The sequence below is a fragment of the Ahaetulla prasina genome, chromosome 3, assembly GCF_028640845.1.
Source record: "Ahaetulla prasina isolate Xishuangbanna chromosome 3, ASM2864084v1, whole genome shotgun sequence".
Taxonomy (NCBI): domain Eukaryota; kingdom Metazoa; phylum Chordata; class Lepidosauria; order Squamata; family Colubridae; genus Ahaetulla; species Ahaetulla prasina.
In genome coordinates, this window is record NC_080541.1 from 179,498,999 (window position 1) to 179,524,265 (window position 25,267).

The following is a 25,267-nucleotide window of genomic DNA, read 5'->3' on the forward strand; positions in this document are numbered from 1 at the left end:
AACCAAAAGTATATGACAGTGTACCAAACAGGACAATATTATGAAGTAATTCCAAGATACTTTATTGAGCACTGCTGCCTTCCAAATACCTAAACATCACAATTCTACAGAAAATCCATTCTTTTTCTTACCAACTCCACCCAACATAAGAATGGAGAAAAAGGGGGGAATATCTCATCCAGCAACAATTTTTTTTCTTTATGCTTTCTTGTTACCCCATTTGGCCATCTTATTGTTAATTGGAGTTTTTATAAAGCGGCTGGAACTCATGTAAGCAGCAATTTTCTCCAGGGCCTGAGGATGCAGACAAAAGAAATATTTAGGAGATTGAGAGAAGTTGTTAGTAGGCCAAAAGCTCAAGGAGGCATACTCCTACCAACCACCCAATAAACCCACCATCAGGGCAACCACATTCATTTCTTCTATACTAAAAATACGTTCTAGATCAGGGGTCTCCAACCTTGGCAACTTTAAGACTTGTAGACTTCAGCTCCCAGAGTTCCTCAGACAGCAAAGCAAAGCTGTCTGAGGAACTCTGGGAATTCAAGTCCACAAGTCTTAAAGTTGCCAAGGCTGGAGACCCCTAATCTAGATGAAACCACATTAATAAAGTACCCTCCACATGCTTTTCCCTTCAACCTCTGCTGCCATGCCTAGTTGGGAAAGATGATGGGGATGAAGTCCAAAAACCAGTTAGGGCAGGGGTCCCCAACCCCCACTTGTGCAAGCAGAGGTTGAGCATGCGCACATGCACTCCAAATGGAACTGCATACATCCCCTCTTCCCCCTCCCAAAAAAAAAAGCTAGAAAGCTTGGGGAACTCTGAGTTAGCGAATGGCTGCTAGATTTTAGTGCCAATTATATTTTGCTTTCCACCCAGAATTGGAGGGAAAACTTTCAGTTTTTTATAGTTACTCATTATTTTAAATCCATAGTCTTGGGGAGGGGCTTGGGGGCAGCTAAAAAAAAAGCTGCATTTACACAGATAGTCAGTAGATTTCCAACCTGCACCTTCTGAAATCATTCAATTATGATAGTATCTTTTACTTATCACACATGTATACCAATTACAAGTTTACCACTTGGTAGTAGACTTTAAAGTCCTTGCACTGTTAGCAACCAGTTCATCATAGGAAAATGTACATCAAATAAAAGTATGGAAGGGAATCTACCACCAAACCTTCTGGTGCTTGTTTCATATACTAAAGGGACCGTAGTCCATACTATAAGGCAGAGGTGGGTTTCAGCAGGTTCTGACCAGTTCTGGAAAACCAGTAGCAGAAATTTTGAGTAGTTCGGAGAATCAGCAGCAAAAATTCTGACTGGCCCTGCTCCAACCTATTCTTTGCCTCCCAAATCCCAGCTGATCGGGAGGAAATGGGGATTTTGCAGTATCCTTCCCCTGGAGTGGGGTGGGAATGAAGATTTTACAGTATCCTTCCCCTGCCACATCCACCAAGCCACACCACGCCCACTGAGCCACACCCACAGAACTGGTATTAAAATTTTTTGAAATCCACCGCTGCCATAAGGATAGTATTTTTCATATATTTCTGCCCACGCCAATTTGGGCATCCAATCTAGCCAACAGATAAATGCTGTGGATTAATCTGTCAGTTTCTGCCAAAACCCAGTAAATTAAGTCACAAGATCCACTAGCCAGCAAATTTCATGAAGCCAAAGCTAACCTCAAAACGGGTCAGAAAATCTTGAAGATTCTTGAATTGATCAAGGCACTTGGGTTCAAACATGCGGTTTTGATCAAGTACATCATACATGAGAAAGTCAACAAATGTGATCTGGGAGAGAAAAAATCAATAGTGAGTCACCAAAAAGATCAGACCTGCCCAAGGATACCCAGGTATAGCTATGCATGTACCTTATCCCCAGCAAACCACTTTCTATCCCCCAAAAACTGGGAGAAGAGTTTCAGTTTCCCTGGTAACTGCTCCAAATATCCAGGCTTGAGTTTCTCCTGCAAAACAAGCAAGTAGAAAAAATGGAATTGAAACCATTGCTTGTTTCTACTCAACAGTGTTGGAATTTAACATGCTCCATCCAAGAGCCATCAGAGGAAGCCAAAGTTACTCCTTACATCCTGATGGCATTACAGCAGTACTGAACTATTTGACAGTACCTTTGGGTCACATAAAATGTATTCCTTCCAGTCCAACTACCATAGCAATATATGTGCAATGTAAGCACAAAGGATTAAAATTTTGTTTTATGACCAGCAAACATAACTCATATCTATACAGCAACTCTACTGAAAAGTGAATGAAAATTCCTTTGCATTTTAACTTTTAGAGAGCTAGTTGACATGTTTATTATTTGAAGCATTATGCAAGCACACAACACAATTCCCCATTGCAGATATTCACAAATTGATTTCAAATACCAGCAGATAATTAAGTTTAACATGGAAGTGTCTGCAAAGATCAACATCAAGAACTGGGAAGTTCATATCTGGAGGCTTCACATGTAGACTTTTCCAAATTCATTAATGCCTGACTACAGGCAATAGCCCTTAAAAAAACCCTCTCCATCTTGATTCCCAGAAAATTGACACAGATATTGGCAGATGCTTACACATCACTTTTATACACTTGCCACAAGAAACCTTCAGAGACACACCCACTAACTATGTTTTCTGTGTTATAATTGGATCCAGTCTTTAGTTCGTACAGCATTACATGGCATCATTTCTTTATTCCAGTTTACTAGAAAATGGAAATGAAAGTGACTCAACTCACAAAGTCAGGACTGTAGCAAATCATCACCAAGCCCATACGGAAATCCATCACTTGATTCTCCAGCATGTCCACTCTGATAATTTCTTCCTCAGTTTTGCCGCCTGCAGATAGTATAGAGAGATGAGACATACTGGGCAGCGGAAACAGGTTTTAATCAGCCAATTCAGCTTCCATAAGAGCTCAGGTATACTTACAAAGATGGTGCTTGCGTGCGATGTACCTGATAATAGCGTTACTCTGTGTCAATTTGGTCTTGCCATCAATTAAGTATGGAAGCTGGAAGATAAACAGAATGAACTGCTTAAGAACAAATCTTTGCCATGTTAGGCTTTCACATGATTGCTCTCTATCTAATTGTCCTTCAACTATCCTCTTTATCCACGTCCTCATATACAAATACCATGGAAAACAGCATATTGATAAGATATTCTTCCCAACCATTATACATACAGTTACTTACATTAGGGAAGTCCAACCCCAATTTTTCTTTTTCATTGATCCATTGACTTTTATCATAATCCGGAGCTGGTAGAAAATGGGAGATAGAAAGTTCAGGCATCCAGAAAATTTAAATAAGATATAAACTGCTTACCTTTCACTAGACAAAGCAATCAATTTTAAGAAATGCCAAAAAGTGCATGCTTTTCCTGACCCAATTATAGCAAGTACCATACCAAATGCTGACAAGTTTAGCTCTGCCATTTAATGACTGGTTGCATGATAAGCATAGCTTGGCTACTGAATTAATCCAATTTTTGGAGTTTGTCCATTGCACTGAACCATAAAGTAACTAAATGGGCTAGGTTTATATAACACATCAAATCACAAAATAAAAATTAACAGAGGTAAGCAAGCCAAGCTTAGCATGCTGGTAACAGCCATTAAGCAGTTGACCTGGTTAAATATATTGTGAGACTTCTACGGGTCATCTGAATTCTTGGTTTCATACCAAGAATATTCCCCAGAACGTCGTGTAATATTCTACAAATTGTTTCAAGGAAACAATTTGGCAAGATCAAGCCACATGAAAAAAATCATCCTCCAGGTGGATAAATGGAAAACCCCATAAATATTTGGCACAATAAATAATTAGAGTGGTTTATTTCTCAGATTTAGATGCCCTATTTGAAGAAGAGAATTTGGAGCCAGTATAATATGAGGTGGCTACCAGCATACTCAGAACTGCTGCTGTGGTCATATGACCCCCATCAACCCCCTTTCTCCCTACAAGCTTCCCAGGCTTCCCGATTGACTTGTGGGAAGATGTCAGAAAAACATTGTAAATGAGGAGTGGGGAGGGAGCACTTCAAGCTATCGCAGAATATCCTGTATCGCCAAAATCTCTCCCACATCTTTAATACCTATTTTACTAAGGTTGACCTGAAAGTAACTTGCAAATAAAACTAAGAAATCTTACAAAGCAGTGCATGGGTATAAATATAAAAGAGCAAGGTTAGAGAGAAGGAATGGGAAACAGGTAAGGCCCTCGAGTGCTTTGGTATCCAGGTAGAGAAAGACCAAGAATCAACAGAGATAAATGGAGATATTCTGCTGGATTAGAAGCCTGCAATTGTAGTGATAGATTATGCAACATCCTTGTTGCATTAGAAGAACACTATTATACTCCATAGGACTTGCCTAAAGCCAGCTCAAGAGCACTGAAATTTGCAATGCTGAACAAAATTATTATTTAATAATTTCTGATAGGCACCCAAACATCATTATTAGCCCTAATGAGATGACAGTCTGGATGAACCTAGTTCTAACGGCAACATATGCCAAAATAAGGGAGTTGCCTGAGATGATGAAAGGAGCCTTGTTATATAAAGGAAAATTACCTTAAGTTAATGGCTTTGGAAAGAGGCCCATAATATTGCACTAAGAGAGATCATCTGGAAAAGTTCTAATACAACAGTTGTATAACAGCCCAGCGTTCAATGAACAGCTCCATCTAATTATTGTGCACACCACCCTACCTTAGGTAACTTAAGGAATGTTTTCATAATTTACTCTGCTTTTCTTCTACTCGAAGCTTTTATACATTCGTGTAGAGCAAGAACACATTCCCCAAATTCTTGGGAATACTCAAAAGCTAGAAACGAAGAGAGTTTCTTTTGAATGAAGAGCTGAGCTAATATTTACATTCAACAAGTTATATTTACAGAAGAAAACAAGGGGGAGGAGAGGACTTTGGTACAAATGAAACCCGGCAAGGCACACAAACCTTCTCCACAGCTGTATAACTTATCTTCATAAGGTGTTCCTGTGTATTCAAGCAGCAATCGAATGCCGTGGGCAAGCTGTAAAGAAAACAAGCAAACCAGCCATCAGATGGGTGAAGTAATTTTTCACAAGATAGCCTGATTAGGTGGCTCAGTGGCTAATTATTGTTTATTGCTTATTGATCAGAAAGGTCGGCGGTTTGAATCCCTGGTGTAGGTCTCCCACACTAGATGAGCAGAGGGTTGGACTAGATGACCTCCAAGGTCCCTTCCAACTCTGTTACTTTTACAGATCTGATGAGAGCCCGTTGAGGTAAAAAGAAATGGACACAGTAGAGATTTCAGGAATGCTCTTTATTCTTACTGGGTAGAATGACAGGCACTTTGAAAGCCTCTATCAAGAGTTCTGCACTACTTCATCTCATACCAAGCAAAATCAAGGCAAGGTTATTTCGAGTTTCTTCTCAATTTTTCTTCCTCCTTGGGACTGAACTCCTCCCACAATGATTTGTACATTCCTTCTTCTTTGCCAAGACCAGATTTATATGATTTAACACTTGGTAACTAGCAAAAGATCCCCATGGGCCTTGAGAAAGAAGCGGTTCAAAACTATGAAGGTATACTTATGTTTGGTAGAAGAAAAACATATATTTAATGTTCTCCAACCAGGTGCTTGTCGTGGTTTATTTTTAAACTCTACCAATTAGACTGACCCAAACTCAACAGAAGACACAACATCATTGACCCTGGACAGGTGGGGTTTTTTTGTACCTCTCCATAAGGGTTGGTGAGATGTTTTATTTTTTTAAAATGGACATTTCAAAGTGATTATGGCCCAGTGGACCCGTTTTTCATCCAGAGGCTTTCTAGGAGCCTGATGAGGGTGAAAACAGCCTTCCACATCCCCCCGGAGGCCCTCCGGAGACCGGAAACAGCCCGTTTCCTGACTTCCTGTGGGCCCGGAAGGCCCGAAAATCAGCTGGCTGGCACGCACATGCATGCTGGAGCTGAGCTAGGGCAACACTCACATGCCCACAGATATGGCTCCACATGCCATCTATGGCACACATGCCATAGGTTTGCCATCACGGCTCTATATTATTACTATCATACACCGTTTCTTTCTTAAGCCAGTTCTGCTTTTAGGTCTCCTCTCTACGAGGTTGTTTTTCTTTTTCACTTAATGGCCATCATGTAGAGCTCTTGCACCCTTTTTACATTCTGCTTTGTCTTGGTGTGCTGCTATAGGGTTTTCTGTATAGGTATTGGGTTGTATAGTTTCCTGCCTGAACAGGGAGGTTGGACTAGAAAACTCCCAAAGTCCCTTCCAACTCTGTTATTCTGATCGGTTCTATATACTCCTTTTCCTCTCTTTTGGACTGTCCACTCCTTCAAAAGGAAAAATGCCTTTTGTTGTCTGCTATATACTGCATTTGCTGCCGGTGCCAGAGCTCCATAAAATGTCTTCTCCCACACCTATGATAAGGTTACAGCTTTATTGGAAACTCTGCCAAGCACACGCTGAGGAAATGGTTCAAATGGAAGGGAAAGAAGGCAGCACCGATTCCTGCAATTTGCTAAGCAATCTGCTCCTCCACATTGCTCTCCAGTTAACCTTACATTAAAACAATCCCTGTTCTTACCCAGCATTGCCAGGCAGAATGACAGAAACTGTAGTCCAACCCAGGAGTCTCCAACCTCAGCAACTTTAAGACTTGTGGACTTCAACTCCCAGAGTTCCTCAGCCAGCTTTGCTGGGAGTTGAAGTCCACAAGTCTTAAAAGTTGCTGAGGTTGGAGAACCCTGGTTCAATATATTTGGAGGACCCCTATTTAGGCTGGATAAACTAGAGCCACTTGAACAGGAAACTCTGCTACTTAAATCCTGTTAATGGTTCTTTGAGCTCCTTCAATATTTTCCAGTGCTTCCAACAAAACTTATTTTTCTTTATCTGGGCCTCTGTGGCTCAGACTGGTAAGACAGTCTGTTATTAACACAGCTGCCTGCAATTACTGCAGGTTCTAGTCCCACCAGGCCCAAGCCTTCCATCCTTTATAAGGTAGGTAAAATGAGGACCCAGATTGTTGGGGGCAATAAGTTGACTTTGTATATAAATATACAAATAGGATGAAGACTATTGCTAACATAGTGTAAGCCGCCCTGAGTCTTTGGAGAAGGGCGGGATATAAATGCAAATAATATATATATATATAAAATATAAGGGGAACCAAGGGGAGCACTGGTTCAGACAGAGGGCTTATATATTCTCCAATCTCAGCAGTAGAAATAAAGAGAGATTTCTGTTCCAAACATTTTAAACACATAGCAGTCACCATTTTTCCAATTCCATTGTATTCACAAATAGACAGGGCAGGCAACTCTTTTGGACCAGGAGCCACACTAAATCTCCTTCTTGGGTGGCGGATTTTCTTTTGTGAATAAGGAACAAAGAAAATGATTTCCTGCTGGACTTTAAAGCTGTGATCTTGGAAGGTTAATATGCAATCAGGAAGGTTGTTTGTTTATTCAATTTACTGAACTTACATTCCCACCCTTTTATCTACGGGACAGGAAAAAGAAGAGATATTCCTCCAGGAATGACCACCTGATTTCATTGTGAGAACCAAGTAGCAGGGGAAATGTAAAAAAAAAAAGGCACGTTGAAAATGTTAAATCTGCTTTAACGGTGAACGTGATCATATAACCATCTTCTCCTTTGCACGGCAATTCCGGCAACGTTTATTTAGATTCAACTGCCAATTTTACTCAATAGGTCGGGGACACCCCTCTCCTCTCCCGGGACAAAAAAGGGGCCCCGCTGGAAGAAAAAAGCGAAATCGTTTCGGGCAGCGAACTTATTCGGTCTACAGGCGCAGGAGACCGAAGCAGGCCTCCTCCTCCTCCCCCTCCGATGAAACAAATGCCCGCGTGTAAGAGAAACCCAGCTGGTCTTGCAAGCAGCCAGGCTGGCAGTGCCCCCGCCGGAAACCGGAGAAAAGTCATGAGAAGCCCGCGGAACCGCCGCCTCTCCTCCCAGTCGCCCGCGGGCAGAGAAAGGCCTTAACTGGGGCGCGGGGGAATCTCCCCGTCTTTTCAAACAGCTTCGAGCGCCCTGCAGGAGAGGCGGCCGGGTTTCCTGCACGCCTCGGCTCCAACCTGCAGCCCCGCCGGCATCGTTGGTGGCAGCGGCGAGAGAAGAGAGCAGCAGGTCCTGCAGGGCAACCGGGGAAAAGCAAAGCCAGTCCCGGTTTTTGTTTTTTTATTGTTCTGCCCGAGCGACTCACCCCTCTAATGTCCCAGTAGCCCAGAATCATCGTCATGGCGCTCGCAGCTCCTCGCCTCTGTCGCTAACACCGCCGACTCCTCGCTTCGCGGGAAACTGGGCTCTGCAACCTAAAGAGGTAGACTCCGCCTGGGAGGGGCTTCATACATTAATAAAGCGCCGCCTTGATGGCCAAACCAGGCAGTGAGAGTTGTGGGGGAGGGGGTTTTCTCCAAAGTGGGTGGGGCTGGCCGGCAGCCCAGTACCAGAAGTCTTCAATTGCAACTTGGAACTGCTCGTTCCGCCGCCGCCGGCCCCTTCGGAAGAGCGGTTTTTTTTGCTGAATTTGGGATTTGAGTTTGGGTGGAAATTGAACGGGTCTTCTGGAAATTTGCCCTCTTTTAAGTCCGATTAGATCCGGCATTGGTAGAGACCCTTTTGCAGGTCTGGTGGTTGTACTGTAGAAATATTGATTGTTTCCTGATTGCTTATCTTTTCTTTTAGCGTATCTTTAACGTATCTTTTCTTTTATGTACACTGAGAGCATATGCACCAAGACAAATTCCTTGTGTGTCCAATCACACTTGGCCAATAAAAAATTCTATTCTATTCTATTCTATTTGTAGCCTATGACTATCATTAAGTGTTTTATCAGTACCCTATGACCATCATTTGTGTTGTAAATGTTGTACCTTCATGAAGGTATCTTTTCTTTTATGTACACTGAGAGCATATGCACCAAGACAAATTCCTTGTGTGTCCCATCACACTTGGCCCATAAAAAATTCTATTCTATACTAGAGAGGAATGAGAAATAGCGCTAATGGCTTCTGACATTGCCGAAACTGTTGTTAACGATTGCATAACGCGCGGTCCAAGTGCGTGGACCAAGAAGAACTTCGAGCGGGGGTGAATTCGATAGGAAATGCGGAGCAAGCGGTTGGCGCGCGCGTTAGGGCTTAGCAGCAAACTTTTCCCTAGTCAAAGGTGAGACCGGGAACCGCAGAATTGCCCGTCCAATCTTCTCTCTCCTTAAACAGATTTGCTTTATGTTATTTCAACCGTGATTTCTGGCTGAAAATAATCAAGGCTGAAAACAAAAAAAGTGCGGTTCGAAGCCTGACTGAATCACAGGTTTTGAAATTTGTCGGCAGTGACCACGATGGTGTGACTGTGATCTAGTACAAAGGAGAATATTTGCAGCTCAGGGTTGACACGAGGGGGTCCTTGGTGCTCTCTGACCTTGCTTGTTTTCTTTACCCCAAACTAGGTAACATAAGTGCTACCTAGTCTGGATAATGAAACCTCTGCAAGAAAACAAGCAAGGTCAGAGACACCAAGCACTCCTCATGGTCTGATCTAAATACCATCCACGTGTATGTATAGTTGGTGCGATAGTGGTCCAGTGGCGAAGATGCTCGCCTCACTTGAGAGTTCAATCAGTTGAGAGTTCAATCCTAGGTAGGAGCAGATATTTCCCTGCTTGGGTGCTAAGAAAAAATGATCTGCCACGTAGGATCAGGAAGGGCAGATCCATCCAGTTGCCCTGACTCTACCCCAAATTTAATAGACTACAGGGTTATAAAAAGGGAGCAGTATATCTTTAATGCAACATTAAAAATAAAGAAGCAGAACTTCAATTGCACCACTGTAGCCATTATCTTGACTTTTCTTTTGCATAGCCTGCAGACATGCACTAACCAGGCTTGATTGTTTAGCTGCATTTTCTAAATCAGAGTTGCTAGGTGTTGTCCTTTAATGTGACACTTTAAATGAAGGATATTTTCAAAATTGTTTTTACAGTATCTCATTTTTCCCACATCCGCCTGATTCTACTTGCATAATAGCAGCTGAAATGGAATCATTGATCCTTTGTTATATCTTTTCATTTTTAATCCAAATGTCTGTAGGGTAGAACTCTGGAATGTACAAGTCCTAACACTTCTAAGATTTCACATGATCTTGATTCTATCCCTCTGTTAATGCAGCCTAATGTGTTGGCTTTTTTGACAGGTGAACACACTGCTGACTCATTTGAATGTCCACTAGGACTCCAAGATCCCTCTCACAGTCACCACTACCCTGTTTCCCCTAAAATAAGCCCTCCCCGAAAATTTTTAATTGCATGCATAGTCGGTCCCCACCATTTCCTCTGGTTAGGGTTAAGACTGAAAGAGGAGCCCTGTCTCACTTCATGCTCCCCAAAATAAGAAGACTCCCTGAAAATAAGGCCAAGTGCTTATTTCAGGGTTCAAAAAATGTAAGACAGGGTCTTATTTTTGGGGAAACACGGTATTGAACCAGGTACCACCTATTTTATACCCGTGTGTTTGGCTTTTCTTGCCTAAATGTAGAACTTTAACTTTTCTCACCACTGAATTTCATTTGTTAGATAGGGCACAGTCTGTCAAGATCCTTCTGTATCTTGAGCCTACCTTCTGGAGTGGTGGCTATTCCTGCCAGCTTAGTGTCATCTGCAAATTTGATGAGTACCCAATCTCTCCTCTCATCTAAATTGTTTATGAAGATATTGAAGAGTACTGAGCTAAGATAGAGTTCTTTGAACTGGTGCAGTTTTTAGTTCTTCTGTATCAACCTTCCCCTTGTTCACTGGCACAATCTGCCGGCAGTGTTGGTGAACAGTATAATGCTCACCATTTTATACAATGTCGCACATGATTTCAGTGAGGTTCATTATTTCACCATGTTTTGGCACAGAGCCAAATATATGACATGAACTAAAGAGAACAAGCAAAATGCAAAAAAAAGGAAGGGAAGGAGGGAGAGAGAGAGAGAAAAGAAAGGAGAGAGAGAGAAAGAAATGAAAGAAAGCGAAAGAAAGAAAGAAAGAAAGAAAGAAAGAAAGAAAGAAAGAAAGAAAGAAAGAAGGAACCAAAAATGACTTTGATATTTTAACTGTGTTTGTGACAATTCTAGAAGACATTTGGTTTTTTAAAAAATCTTTAATTAGAAGAAATAATTGTTTGGGGTTGGGAGGAGGGGGGGATACTTTCTGCTATATTAAATCTTAAACAGCTGGTAAACTCTATAAATCATATTTAACTATGCATTGAATTTACTATGGTAGATGTGTCCCAGCATCACAAGCAGATGCTGTATCCCAAACAGCTTTATAACATGCGTTCCCCAAAAAGTGTGGGTGTGTGCATTTTATAGTCTTTGGGAGAGATTTCAGATTTCTCAATCCCTGTGAAAAAGTTGTAAATCTCATTTTCAGTTTTCCCATTATGGAATCCAAGGGCTGCCTACCCACTGCTGTCATGAAATTAGCAATGCTATTGTGAATCCCAGTTTTCCACTGTTGCAGTCTGTTCTTAATCAAAAAAGATTGAGGGCAGTGGTGAAATTCACATTTTTTTACTTCTGGTTCTGTGGGTGTGGCGTGGTGGGCATGGTGTGGCTTGGTGAGTGTGGCTTGGTGGGCATGGCAGGGGAAGGATATTGCAAAATCTCCAATCCCATCCCACTCTGGGGCTAGCCAGAGGTGGTATTTGCCGGTTCTACGAACTACTCAAAATTTCCACTACCGGTTCGTCAGAACCTGCTGAATTTTACCCCGACTGAGGGTGTGAGTGGACCAACAGGTGAGGGGGTTAGCTTTCTCCCCGGCACTGCTGCCATCACTTTCTTGCAGTTCATCGGCCACCCCCCATTAGAGTACTACAGCAGGAATGGGAAGTGTCTGGTTACAGATCTTTCCCTGATTGGTAGGTTTGCCTCTCCTTCCACACCCACTTGGGCACCTCCCAGCTTAAAATAATGAGAAATAAAAGAAGCATGCTGTGATGGAGGGGACCCGATTCACTATCTTAAAGAAGCCAGCAGATTTCATAATCACTGCAACATCAACCTCATTGGCTCAGTCCTGGGGAACCTTCAGCGCATGCCAAAGGGGCGTCGGGGTGAATATGCAGTGGCAGCTACTTTGCATGATGCAGCTGCTATTTGCTCAGCTCTGGCACATGCTGGGCAGCCTTCAGAATGGGAATCTCCCATTAGCGCCCCCTGCTGTAGATGCCCATTTTCAGAGGCCTTGGCCCACCTGCACTAAAAGTGGGCCAAAGACATCCAGGGCGGATGGCTTCTTCAGTTGCTGCAGGAGAACCTGATATGCCCAACCTTGAAGCTCTTCGGATAGCAGCGTATAAGAGGGCTGGCAATTGGAGGCCGTGCATCAATAGGCAGCGGAGCCCCCCTTCCCTCTCGTTCTGAAGCTTCAACCCATCTAGCAAATCCAATTCTTTTCTTCTTATCTCTCAGTAGAACAAAGACAGGGTGGGATTGATGCTACTTTGTCAATATGCCCTTTCACTTGTCCGGGCTGCCTAGTTTTTTGTTTTGTTTTTTTGCTTTCCTTTCTGCACAGAGAGAAGAGGGCCTTTTTCCTTTGTTGCAAGAACTAGGGCAGCTGGCGGGGTGGGGTGGGGAGTGAGGCTTGCTCCTTTTCTCAGTGCTTCTGAGTTAATAAGTGAAGACAGATGGCTTTTATTAAACTGTAGGGGCTGGGAAATCAAAACTAGTCGTATGAAAGATTAGTCTAGAGAAAAGAAGGACTCCGGGGACTTGATAGCAGTATTCCAGTATTTGAGGGGCTGCCACAAAGAGGAGGGACTCAGCTTGTTTTCCAAAGCACCAGAGGGCAGGACAAGAAACAATGGATGGAAACTGACCAAGAAGAGAAGCAACCTGGAATTAAGGCAAAACTTCCTAGCAGTAAGGACAATTAACCAGTGAAACAGCTTGCCTCCAGAAGTTGTGAGGTTTTTAAGACTGGACAGTCACTTGTCTGAAATGGTATATGGTCTCCTACTTGGATTAGATGACCTCCAAGGTCCCTTCCACCTCTATTCTGATTCAAAGGGCTCCTCATGAGCTTAATCTGCCTTTCCCCTATTACATGAAGTTGAGTCTCAGGAAAAAAACATGGAGTAACATAGTTGGTTACCTAAGCACAATTTATTTAGGAACTTTTCTATTCATGTTATAAAAACCAACCTCCTTCGCTGCAACATTGGAGCCCAAATTTAAAGTGGGGAAAACAGACCAGGGAGGGATTAAGAAACAGACTTTTTTTCAGTCTCTTATATTCTTCATTAGGTGAACACGTGTCTTAAAATCATAATCAAGCTTGGAAATATGGAGGACTAATGAAGATCCCTCATTCATATAGCAGTTCCAGTTGTTACCCTCCTGAAATATGTGGTCTCTTCTAGATTTTGTTGCCGCCCCACATGGCACAACTCCAAAAGATGGGACTTCTGATGCAGCGACTTGATTTCAGGTAGGGAGCAATCATCTCCAAGGTCTACCGAGAAAGCCAAAAGAAGGATATCTGTCATTGCCTAGTGTTGTCATTAACACAGCACAATAGCCTAAGCAAGAACAAAACCATACATTTCTGTTTACTATCTGAAAAGCTATATTTCTTTTGCTTTCAATTGGCAATGTGAACCTCAGTGAAGTTATCAACTCCTATGAAGGTCTTGGAAATTATTGGCTCTGTCACTGCTGCAGGAGCTGACCGTTTGCCTAAGAAATTAAAGCTGGCCAAGTTTTCAATACTTTTTAATGCAACTTACAAAAATGTCATCAGAACCGAACCAAAATGAAGCAGGAAAACAGAGTTCTATTTACATGCACATTTCAGTACAAAGAGAAAAGTACTCAGCACGTTTATTCATTTGCCTCACACCTCCTGAATAATTTTAAGATGTGCAGATCCTTCTAAAACCAGAGACTACTGAATATGTTTTTATTATTTCTCTATACTCTTTTATATTCCTGATATAGTTTTTGCTAAATAATGAAATACAAATGCCTTCCAATATTCTTGCCCCAATTCTCCAGTGCATTTTTGGAGAAGATGCTGAGACTCTAGAAAGAGTGCAGAGTAGAGCAACAATGATTAGGGGATTGGAAGCTAAAACATATGAAGAACGATTGCAGGAGTTGGGTATGTCTAATGAAAAGAAGGGCTAGCAGTGACATGATAGCAGTGTTCCAATATCTCATAGGTTGCCACGCAGAAGTGGGGGTCAACCTAATCTCAAAAGCAGCTGAGGGCAGGACAAGAAGCAATGAATGGAAACTAATCAAGGAGAGAACCAACCTAGAACTAAGGAGAAATTTCCTGACAGAACAATCGTTTCATAGTTCCCATCGCCAATCTCTTTCCACTTATGACTGTATGACTATAACTTGTTGCTGGCAATCCTTATGATTTATATTGATATATTGATCATCAATTGTGCTGTAAATGTTGTACCTTGATGAACGTATCTTTTCTTTTATGTACACTGAGAGCATATGCACCAAGACAAATTCCTTGTGTGTCCAATCACACTTGGCCAATAAAAATTCTATTCTATTCTATTCTATTAATCAATGGAACAATTTTCCTCCAGAAGTTGTGAATGCTTCAACACTGGACGTTTTTAAGAAGAGATTGGACAACCATTTGTCTGAAATGGTATAGGGTTTCCTGCCTGAACGGAAGGTTGGACTAGAAGATCTCTGTTATTCTCTGTTATTCTATTAAGTAGCAACCTTTGAAACAGCTTTGTATAGGATAAATTATCTACCAAGGATTTTTAAGATGATGTTGTATGTGACATTTCCGTAAGGTCAGAAAGCAATTACAGTTATTAAGTATGGGAAATAGAGAGATGGAAGGAATGTAAGTTGCTCCATTTTTCTATAGGTCCCAATAAATATTCCCAGTGTCTCCCCTTAAACTGCTGTATGCTGACTTTGCTGCCAAGATCCTGTCTTAGATGCCATTTGAGCACTATTAGATTCACACCTTGGCTTTATTAGGATGAAAATCATATTCACTTTACTACTGCAAACTTTCAGTAATTATTGGTAGAGATTCATGTATAAAGCAGAATGCATTTCACCTCAAAGCGATGAAGGAACTCCTTCAGATTTGGGAACTGATCCAAGCATTTTGGGTCCAGCATTTGATGTACATCTAGCGCATCGTAAGCAATGAAATCTATGTAGGTGAGCTAGAAAAATTAACAGCGGGAAAATATTTTTAAATGGAAGAATAAAATGTGCCAAATTGCATAGTTTGATGTAAATTGGCAAAGACATAAATACCTTTCTTCCTGCAAACCACTGCCTGTCCCCCAGAAATTGAGAGAACAGCTTGAGTTTCCCAGGTAGTAATTCCAAATAGTCAGGCTTTAGTTTTTCCTGCAAAAAGAGACAGTTATGTACAGACTGGTTTGTAGCCAAATCGTCATGAAACTTTGAGCTTAGCAATTTCCCGTTTTTCTTTTTTGTTTCTTTCCCTCAGCTCAATCACTAATGCAGAACTTTTCTCTCTCCTTCCTACCCAGGAATAGAGGATCAAATTAATCTATCCGCTCACTCCAAAACAAGCCCAAACTCATCTTCAGACCATCTGTTACAGTCTGATACAGTGGTGGAATTCAGCCAGTTCTATCGGGCTCAGGTGAACTGGTAGCAGTGGCTGTGGGAGGCTCCACCCACCGACCTGGACGTCATCACGTTCCGTTTTTGACAATCTGTGTGCTCTGTCCCCCCTCGCCTCCATCCGAGCGATGGCTTAATTAGCCGGCACTATCAGCTCTGGCAGCAATATAGCGAGCGTCTGCCAAGTGTCTCTGTTATCTCCCTCGACGCCGATGAGTCACCCAGGAACGAACAGTACTTCAACAGTTAAGCAGTTGCTTTGCCTGCTACAAAGAGGCACAGCAGCTCTTGCTGCCTTTATAGCCTGTGGGATGTGGCTCCATGACTCAGCACTTCCTAGGCCTGCCCCACCCCACCTTCTGTTGTTCCCGCCTCTCCTGCCTACGAAACCTAGGGTCCAGCCAGGCCTGATTGCCATCAGCTGGATCTGGAAGTGTGGCCTGTGGGGGGAAGAGTCAGGGGACGAAGGCCTCGTTATCTCTTCAACCTGGCCTGCCTCTGGCTCCTGGAGCTGAGCCAGGGAAGCCAGTGCTTCCGAGGTAAATCCTGACGGTCCTTCCCCCACACTTTCCAAGTCACTTTCTGGCAGTAGTCCCGGCTCGGGGGGCACAGACACAACACTGTGCATGCGCGGAAGGCCCTGTGCATGTGCAGAGGTGGCGCACGCGCACTCACATTTGCAAACTGGTAGCAAAGGTAAGTGAATAGTACCCCTGGTCTGATAGCATTTTGAAGGAAGACAGAAAGCACAACACTCACAAAATCTGGGCTGTAACATAATTTTGCAAAGCTCATACGGAAATCCATTAGGTGGTTCTCAAGTATGTCCATCCTGATCGTTTCTTCTTCAGTCTCACCACCTGTGGCAACACAATGTCCTACAAAACTAAGAATCTGCCATTATTTGAAGGAAATCATTTTTAAAGCAACACCGAAGGGGAGTCTGAACCACTTACACATGTTGTGCTTGCGTGCAATGTATCTCAGGATGGCGTTGCTTTGGGAAATCTTTATGTCACCATCAATAAGATAGGGGAGCTCGGGAGAAAGGAAAAGAAGAAGAGTGAAGATGCAAAGGTATTATGAATTATTACATTGTCCAAACATGCCCCTTGAGCAATTCTTAAATTCTAGGAATGAAGCAAGAGGAATATTTTCTGAGAGTGGCTTGAATTCATGTTTTTATGACCACACATTGCTTAGGATATAATGCTTTTTGCACAGAGCTGTCAGTGGCCAGAATAGTAAGTTTTGGATCCTGCCGAGATTAAACTGAAATATCCAATTATTTCTCCCATTCTTATTCATTCTGTTCTCCTGAAACATTCTTTTTGCATATAACGTTCTCAGTTTTTTCCCCAGTCCTTTCATCTTTTTCCATAAAAGAATTTGAGTACACTTAAACCTCCAACTATTTCTACAGTATTTTGCTTTGAAAAGTCTCAGCCTGCAACTGTGCTCAGGTGAAACATTAGGAATTGTCGTCCCAAGGTCAACCACATTGATTTTTTTTCTTGTCCCATCATCCCTGTGCAGTTATAGACTGTGGTTGCAATCAAGCAGACTTCAGTCAAGACATTTTGCCTGCCATGACTGACTCTATAACATCTCGGGACTCTTTCCTCATTGCTTTCACCTATGTTAACAAGAACAGGAGCAACTTGATCCACCATCCCCTCTCAACCCAAAGAATGTACCACTATTTATTCCACAACTGCTACATACATTTGGGAAGTCCAAGCCCAGCTTCTCCTTCTCATACGTCCATTCAGTTATACCCATATTAGGAACTGTAAGCAGATACATGTATGGTTAATGCAAGTCCATTTAAACAGATTGGGCAAAATGAAGGTTTGGTGGCTGCAACAACAGCAAAGATATGAAACATTGTTTTGACATCCCTACAGCAAAATGTAATTACAGCAGATCCCATCAAAGGTCATTCTCATTTAAAGTTGATTTGTCAAGTGCCAATTCCATCGTTACATCTCTCACCCTGCTTTGTCTCCTCTCCACAAAAGCCATTCTGTGAGAAAAAGGCCAAAAATCAATTGTTCACCTTTTTGGGGCGTGCAGCACTGACTTTTCCATCCAGCACATAGAATTCCTGGATATCCCAGCAGCTCTGGAACTGCAGAGAGGGCCTGTCCTGATTGCAGTTAGTCTTTCCATTCCATGCTGGGAATGGAATGCTTCCCATTTCTATTGAATCAGAGGTTAAGGCTGAAGCTGGCTAATCTGAAATAGTATTCCTAGTGTTGCCTTGAACACAGTATTGCTCCTTTGCTGACAAACTTGAAGTCCTCGTTTTACAGCAGATGAGGCTTAGGTCCTATCCACCCCGACTGATTAAAGCTGGATAAAGCTTTGTTCTACTGCCTTTTGTAGCTTCATGGCAGACAAATTCAACTATTAGGATTTTTCAATATGGAAATACAATGAATGACCCATTGCTTTTACATCTGACATACACTGCAGTTTATACATGAGTCCCTATTTTATTTGATAGTAGTGTTCCAATATTTAAGGAATTGCCACAAAGAAGGAGCTAGTCCATTCTCCAAAGCACCTGAAGGCAGGACAAGAAGCAATGGATGGAAACTAATCAAGGAGAGAAGCAACCTGGAACTAAGGAGAAATTTCCTGACAGAACAATTAATCAGTGGAGCAAGTTGCCTCCAGAAGTTGTGAATGCTCCAACACTGGAGGTTTTTAAAGAAGAGATTGGACAACTGTTTGTCTGAAATGGTACAGGGTTTCCTGCCTGAGCAGGAGGTTGGACTAGAAGATGTCCAAGGTCCTTTCCAACTTTGTTATTCGGTATTCTGTAGTTAGAAAAAAAAACATTTTTGTTCCCAATCTATACTCACCAATGCCAAGTATTCCAATTTGCTTTGGAGTATTTTCTGATTCCAATTCATTGTTTTGCACTAGGGTAAGATACATTATGTTTATATTTAAATAACAGTCATCAGCATTTAGATATGCACATTAAGATACAATTGCATACCATATCAATATATGGTATTTGTATTACCATATTTTTTGGAGTATAAGACGTTCCGGACTATAAAACGCACCTACCTTTTTTGGTGAGGCAAACAAGAAAAAGAAATCTGCCTTTGCCTCCCAGCAATTTTGCCTCCTTGCAGCAAACAGCCTGCTTTACTTTCATTTTCGTTTTCAGCATAGCTTGATTAGCACAAGAAAAAAAGAATCTGCTCCCAGCAATTTACCTCCTTGCAGCAAGCAGCAGAAGCCCGAGCAGCAATAGGCAATGGTAATCCCTGCAGCCTGAAACAGCTGACAATCAACTTGTGCTAATTAGGCTGTGCTGAAGCTGAAATGGGCTGTTTCTTCTTGCTGCTTGCTGCAAGGCAGTAAATTGCTGGGAGGCAGAGGCCAAAGGGTGGGGGCCAGTGGGTGGGCGGGGCTACATTTGATGTATAAGATGCATCTAAATTTTCACGCCCTTTTAGGGGGAAAAAAAGGCATGTCTTATACTCTGAAAATACTGTATATATGCTATTTTGCAAATATTGAATAGAAAGCTTAAACAATATAAAATGTACAGGCACCAAATGTACTTTTTACATGCCTCTAAATACTATGATTTCACCCATTGTTTGTCCAGGACACAATTTTTTTCTAAAAATGAAACAACTTCCTCCCACAACTACTCCAACAGTGGTCATTATTATATATACATTTTCCAAGGAAGATGCCTTTACAAATAATACCTAACCAAGTGATTATGGTAACCCAAGTTGTCAACTTTGTTTGAAGCTAAAAACCTCATTCTGGATTCATTTCACCTTCTTGGGCCAACTTGAAGGGTGGGGGCAGGAAAAGTGATCCATTATCAATGGGTCATGATTTTATCGGTGGACCTACATCATCCACTGGCAGAGAAAATCAAAATTTCTACTGCTCCATTGACAATCCTGGTTCTGTGTCTCTTCCAAAACGTTGCTAATTATTACCCTGATCAGTGAGTGTACAACTCACGGCAAGAAGCTTTTTCTCTGGCTTTGCTGCTATCTCCTTTCAATATGTTCAATCAAGAATACATATTTCCATCAGCAGAAGGTATCTCTATCAATCTGATCACTGGAGTCAGAATAGCTTGGGTCTTTGGAATTCAAGCTTCTCTAAACTGGTTTTCTACAGCCTGCAACTCCCAAGAAAGAAATACAGTAAGATAAAGAACCCTATAGGAAAAACAGCAGCCAGAGAACGGAAGAAAACAGATGCTATAACTATCTAGGTTCTGTCCAGTAGAAATGAAACTCCGACTTGATCCCAGACAACCAACTTTCTCACTTGAAGTCAGGTGGAACATGATTGAAACTGGCAAATAAGCACAAAGTTTCCTTATATTCTTTCCTATGTGGGATGGAGACTGGTGTGTTCTAGTCTCCCGCACATTACTGAAAAACTGAACACATGAGAATTTGCAGCAGGGAAAAGGGGCAAGGACCAAAATGCAGGTTACAAGTCAACATACTTGCATCAGATGTTGGGATGCAAATAATAAGGCCAGTAATTGGGATGATGGCACAATCATCATTTTGAGAACAATGTAGATTACTGTACAAGCTGCCTCCTGGGGAAAAATTGGGTAGGTGTTGGTGACAGATATGAAAGGAACTCAGGAATCAAAATGTTAATGGGGAAAGGGCAAAAGCAGGACAGATATGCTGGGTAGAGCCCAGGGGCTGGGTAGGGATCAGAGAAGAGTGACTAAGCTCTCCTTGAACCCCCAAACCAGGGGTGAAATGCTCCTGGTTCGGACCGGATCACCTGATCTGGTAGCAATGGTGGTGGGTGGTTCGGAGAACCAGTAGCAAAAATCCCTGCCCCCACCCCATGCCCAGCTGAGCCGCACAATCATCAGAGGTTTTTGGGTTTTTTAACTTTTAAAAGCATTTTTTCTTCGGCCAAAAAAGTGCTTTTAAAAGTAAAAAAAAAGCCTCTGATGATCACGCGGCTCAGCTGGGATTGTCAGAGCCTTTTAAAAGCATTTTTTCTACAACCTCTTTGGCTGAAGAGGTTGTAGAAAAAATGCTTTTAAAAGTTAAAAAAAAAAGTTGGCCACGCCCACCCAGTAACATTACCCCCCACCAAGCCAAGCCCACAGATCAGGTAGTAACAAATTTTACATTTTACCACTGCCCCAAACAAATCTCCATTCACACATGCAGGTAATCCTCATTTAGCAACTGTTCACAGTTACAACAGTGATGAAAACTTAAACTTTGCAATCAGTCCTTGCATTTACGACCTTCACAGGTCTTTAAAGATCATAAGAACAATCAAAATTTCCCTTAGCAACCAATTTGCTTAATGACTGACTTGCCAGTCCCAATTGTGGACTGTTTTGACAATAGAAACGGTCAACTTTGACTTTGCCTCCCAGGGAATGAATGCCAAAGCGTTACCCACTTTGATGTTGTCACTGGGCAGTGTCAAAATAAGGGGGAAATATTATTTTTATACTAATAAGCTAATGATGATTTAAGCCACTTTTGAGCTGAGGATAAGGTGGAAACTTAATGGGAACAAGAAAGACAATGGGTAGGATTAGGATTTGTTTATGCTGTGCTTAGGTTCAAGTGAGCACTGAAGCAATCACACCAATTTTATACAAATATGCAAGCAGAGTTCAAGAACAACCGATATTTATAGAATAGCCATTGAAACAGATTAACAGACATTTTGTTCTTATTCGTGTATCTAAATCAGCAATAGCAAAAAATAGAAATCGTAAATCTTTGGCAAGTTTATTTGTGCTACAGAAACCAAGTAGCTTTTGTTTCTTCAAGCAATTCTAATACTTGAAAATTGGGTGCATTGTTTTGGGTGTTTGCTGCATCGTTTAAAATTCGCTAAGTTAAAATCTGCTAAGACATATCCAATATTTGCTCAACATTTCTAAGCCTGGAAAGAGCCAATATGCCAGTTCAGAAAATACTCAGCATCCTTCTCCCAGAAAGTTAGTCAAGCCGCCTTGAAGTTCAAAACCCCTGTTTAGTTCCTTACCTTTTTCATCGAGACCATAGTGTTTCTCTTTATAGGGGGTCTTGGTATACTCTAAGAGCAGTCTAATGGGATGAGCCAACTGCGGGAAAAGAATATCATGGTAAATAAGACTGGGTACTCATAGGTACTCATAATTGCCCCAAGACAGCCTTATAAAAAAATTGAAATAGTTTGATTAGTTTCCAGTATTAAGTGAGGAGGAGCATGTGTTGCTTTGCTCCTGTGCTGCTGATAGGTTTCCAACAGACACCTAAATTGCAGTATCCAATCTGGGTCGGTCCCTGGGACCAGAGATTTTGTCTTCCAAGCCCATCCAGCATGAATCCAAAAGCTCAGAAGACAAAACCTCTGGTCCCGGGGACCGACCCAGATTGGATACTGCAACTGTCAGGCCTGGAAACCATATTAAACTTTAGGTTTCCAGACGCTGCCACATTTTTATCCTGAGGGGAGGAGGGGGGGTTGAGGGATATGGTAACATTCTTCAAAGGGTCAAGGTCGGATGGTGTTCACGTCTGCAGGAAGAGTGGCAAGAAGTTACTCGAATGAACTGGAAGAACGTGGGACCGTGTGGTCATCAGAGGGGTCAGGGGGGTGGGACTATTGGGGTTTGTATAACTGGGGAAACGAATCCGGAACTTCAGTTTTGGGAATTGCACTCATCGTGTGCCAGTCTCCTCATGCTAGTAAAGGACTCTGAGAAAAAGAAAAAATGCCTCTGAGTTTCTTTTACGCAGAAGGGGTATTTCTGGAACCTTGACATTATTCCCAAAACTGAAGTTCCGGATTCGTTTCCCCAGTCCTGGGATACTTATATTCGCCTTCATTTGTGAGACAACTAAATTGGTTGCTGTGAGCAGAAGAGAGGGACAGGTAGGTTGGTTTGGGAGCTGATGGCAGGAGCCTCTAATAGCAGCAATTTGCTCTGGTTTAGCTAAGCCAAATGATTAGCCAAAGGAAACAGGCAGGTTTCCTGGTATTCCTCCCATCAAGATTTCTCATCCTGCCCTCAAAGGCAGGACTAGAACTCTTGGTCTCCTGATTCCTAGACTGATCCTTTAATCGCTACTGGTAGTCCTCAATTTATGACCACAACTGAGCCCAAAATTTCCATTGCTAAGCAAGACAGTTGTGAAATGAATTTTGCCCCGTTTTATGACTTTTCTTGCCACAGTGGTTAAGTGAGTCACTGCAGTTGTAAGTAAGTAGCAACTTGTCAGTTGTTTTATATGTTGTCGCCAAGTTTTGATCATGTGACCATGGAGATGCTGTAACCATCATAAGTGCGAAAAACAATCATACAGGTTCTGACAGGTTCTGGAGAACTGGTAGCGGAAATTTTGAGTAGTTCAGAGAACCAGCAAATACCACCTCTGGCTGGCCCCAGAGTGGGTTGGGAATGGGGATTATGCAATATCCTTCCCCCAGGAATGGGGAGGGAACAGAAAATTTGCAATATCCTTTCCCCTGCCACGCCCACCAAGCCATACCACACCCACAGAACCGGTAGTAAAAAAAAATATTGGATTTCACCACTGGATCATAAGTCACTTTTTTCAGTGCTCTCGAAACTTCGACCGGTCACTACCCAAACGGCTGTAAAAATTGAGAACTCCCGGTACCCCAGAATGGTCCCGATCCTCCTACCACCGGTTGCTGAATGAACCCGAAAGGGGCGTGCCCCGCTAGCCTTCAGCTCAGCCCGCTCTGAGTCTCCGGAGCTCTCAGCTCTGAGCCGCCGGAGCTCTCCGCTTTGTTTTCAGCGTCGGGAGAAAACGCTTCTGCCCGCCCCGGCTTAGCCCACCCGCCTGCAGCCTCTCAGCCTCGGTTGATCCGAAGGCGGAGAACGCCGAGTCCTGGGCAGGAGCGAGGCCCCGAGACAAGGAGGCTTTTCAATGGTCTTCTCCCGGTCCCGTCCTGCTGGCCACCCCGCCCCCCTTTACACCAGAGGTCTTCAAATTTAGCAGCTTTAAGACTTGTGGACGTCAACTCCCAGAATTCTCCAGCCAGCATAGCTGGCTGGAGAATTCTGGGAGTTGAAGTCCACAAGTCTTAAAGCTGCTAAGTTAGTTTGAAGACCTCTGCTCTACACGGATTATTTACCCCTCGGATCTTCCAGTAGCCCAGCGTGGCTTCCATCTTCTTCTCCGGGGCTGTCGGACGTGCTCGGCTCTGCTTCTCGTCTCAAGCACTCCTCTCCCGCCACCGGCAGATCCCCGAGAGCTGCTTTTATACCGAAGCGGAGGGATGTCCCAATGAGGAGCCTGTGGCGAGTCCCACCCAACACAGGCAAAGCGCTGGTGGGAAAACTTTCCCCGAGGTGGGGGACAAGCAGGTGGCGGGTTGGCCGTTCCGCCCCCTTACTCGCCGAACCCGATTTCTCTTCCGAACCGCCAGTCAGCGTCAAACAAGCCCCGTCTCTTCAGGTCACCTACGTCGTTCGAGCCAAAGGGGATTTTTTTTTCTCCAGATTTAAGAGACGCCTCTCGATGCCTTAACGGTCCGTTTCCGAAATTTGTAGCTCTGGACTTATTCCAATCATCGATTATTTCAATAAAGAAAAATAACTTGAGGTGTAAAGGGAAGAAACAGCCTGGAGTACAGGAGGGGTGTGTGTGTGGGTGTGTGTAAACCTGTGTGAATACAGTCTTTAGGATGTTTTTTTTTAACTATCCCCCATCACCACTACAAGAGAGTAAAGGTAAAGGTTCCCCTCGCACATAAGTGCGAGGCGTTCCCGACTCCAGGGGGTGGTGCTCGTCTCCGTTTCAAAGTACTAGTAGTGGTTTAATTTTAACACTTTCCAAGAAGATAACCGTCTTTATGAAATAACCTGAGATTATTGAGTCTGCCATTTGCACCTCTATAACTGTCTGGTTTGGTTCTGCAACCCAGCAAGACAGACACAGATTTCAGAGGATAATTAGAACTGCAGAAAAAACCATGAATACCAACCTGCCTTCCATTGAGGACCTGTATACTACACGAGTCAAAAAGAAGGCTGTGAAAATATTTACAGACCCCTCGCATCTTGGACACAAACTATTTCAACTCCTATCCTCAAACGATGCTATAGAGCATTGCACACCAGAACAACTAGACACAAGAACAGTTTTTTTCCCCGGAACACCATCACTCTGCTAAACAAATAATTCTCTCAACACTGTCAAACTAGTTACTAAGTCTGCACTACTATTAATTTTCTCATCATTCCCATCACCCATCTCCTTCCACTTATGACTGTAATTTTGTTGCTTGTACCCTTATGATTTATATTGATATTGTTTCCTGATTGCTTATTTGAACCCTATGACTATCATTAAGTGTTGTACCTTATTATGATTCTTGATTAAGGTATCTTTTCTTTTATGTACACTGCGAGCTTATGCACCAAGACAAATTCCTTGTGTATCCAATCATACTTGGCCAATAAAAAATTCTATTCTATTCTGTTCTGAAATTATGCAGGCAAACATCCTCGCCAAGACCTACAGAGAAAACCAACAGAAGGATCTTTGTTATTA

General features: G+C 42.6%; 2 protein-coding genes across 3 annotated transcripts; both read right to left on the minus strand.

Annotated features, from left to right (window-relative positions):
- Positions 1-38: 38 nt before the first annotated feature.
- On the minus strand, positions 39-8,418 carry LOC131195825 (glutathione S-transferase Mu 1-like). Its single transcript, XM_058178080.1, has 8 exons — positions 8,260-8,418; positions 4,978-5,053; positions 3,214-3,278; positions 2,948-3,029; positions 2,754-2,854; positions 1,880-1,975; positions 1,689-1,799; positions 39-294 (listed from the first exon to the last, which is right to left on the minus strand). The coding sequence occupies exons 1-8, from the start codon at positions 8,293-8,295 to the stop codon at positions 199-201; spliced, it is 663 nt and encodes a 220-aa protein (XP_058034063.1). The 5' UTR covers positions 8,296-8,418; the 3' UTR covers positions 39-198.
- A 4,765-nt stretch (positions 8,419-13,183) lies between these two features.
- Positions 13,184-24,186, minus strand: LOC131195823 (glutathione S-transferase 2-like). Of its 2 annotated transcripts, XM_058178078.1 has the most exons (10): positions 23,847-24,186; positions 21,744-21,822; positions 18,572-18,631; positions 17,761-17,832; positions 17,427-17,491; positions 16,658-16,739; positions 16,461-16,561; positions 15,363-15,458; positions 15,158-15,268; positions 13,184-13,563 (listed from the first exon to the last, which is right to left on the minus strand). In XM_058178078.1, the coding sequence occupies exons 1-10, from the start codon at positions 23,880-23,882 to the stop codon at positions 13,468-13,470; spliced, it is 798 nt and encodes a 265-aa protein (XP_058034061.1). In that variant the 5' UTR covers positions 23,883-24,186; the 3' UTR covers positions 13,184-13,467. The 2 variants fall into 2 exon arrangements, with proteins under 2 accessions (XP_058034061.1, XP_058034062.1); XM_058178079.1 differs by lacking the exon at positions 17,761-17,832 and having other exon boundaries at positions 13,186-13,563; positions 23,847-24,183.
- Between the last annotated feature and the right edge of the window lie 1,081 nt (positions 24,187-25,267).

Excerpts from the sequence above, each read along its gene's own strand:
- LOC131195825 (XM_058178080.1), bottom strand. The coding sequence starts at position 8,295 with ATGACGATGATTCTGGGCTACTGGGACATTAGAGGG. Across the intron at positions 5,054-8,259 it reads GCTACTGGGACATTAGAGGG|CTTGCCCACGGCATTCGATT; the intron begins GTGAGTCGCTCG and ends TTTTCTTTACAG. Across the intron at positions 2,855-2,947 it reads CGCACGCAAGCACCATCTTT|GCGGCAAAACTGAGGAAGAA; the intron begins GTAAGTATACCT and ends TACTATCTGCAG.
- LOC131195823 (XM_058178078.1), bottom strand. The coding sequence starts at position 23,882 with ATGGAAGCCACGCTGGGCTACTGGAAGATCCGAGGG. Across the intron at positions 16,740-17,426 it reads TGGGCTTGGACTTCCCAAAT|CTCCCCTATCTTATTGATGG; the intron begins GTATGTAGCAGT and ends CTTTCTCCCGAG. Across the intron at positions 16,562-16,657 it reads TGCACGCAAGCACAACATGT|GTGGTGAGACTGAAGAAGAA; the intron begins GTAAGTGGTTCA and ends GTGTTGCCACAG.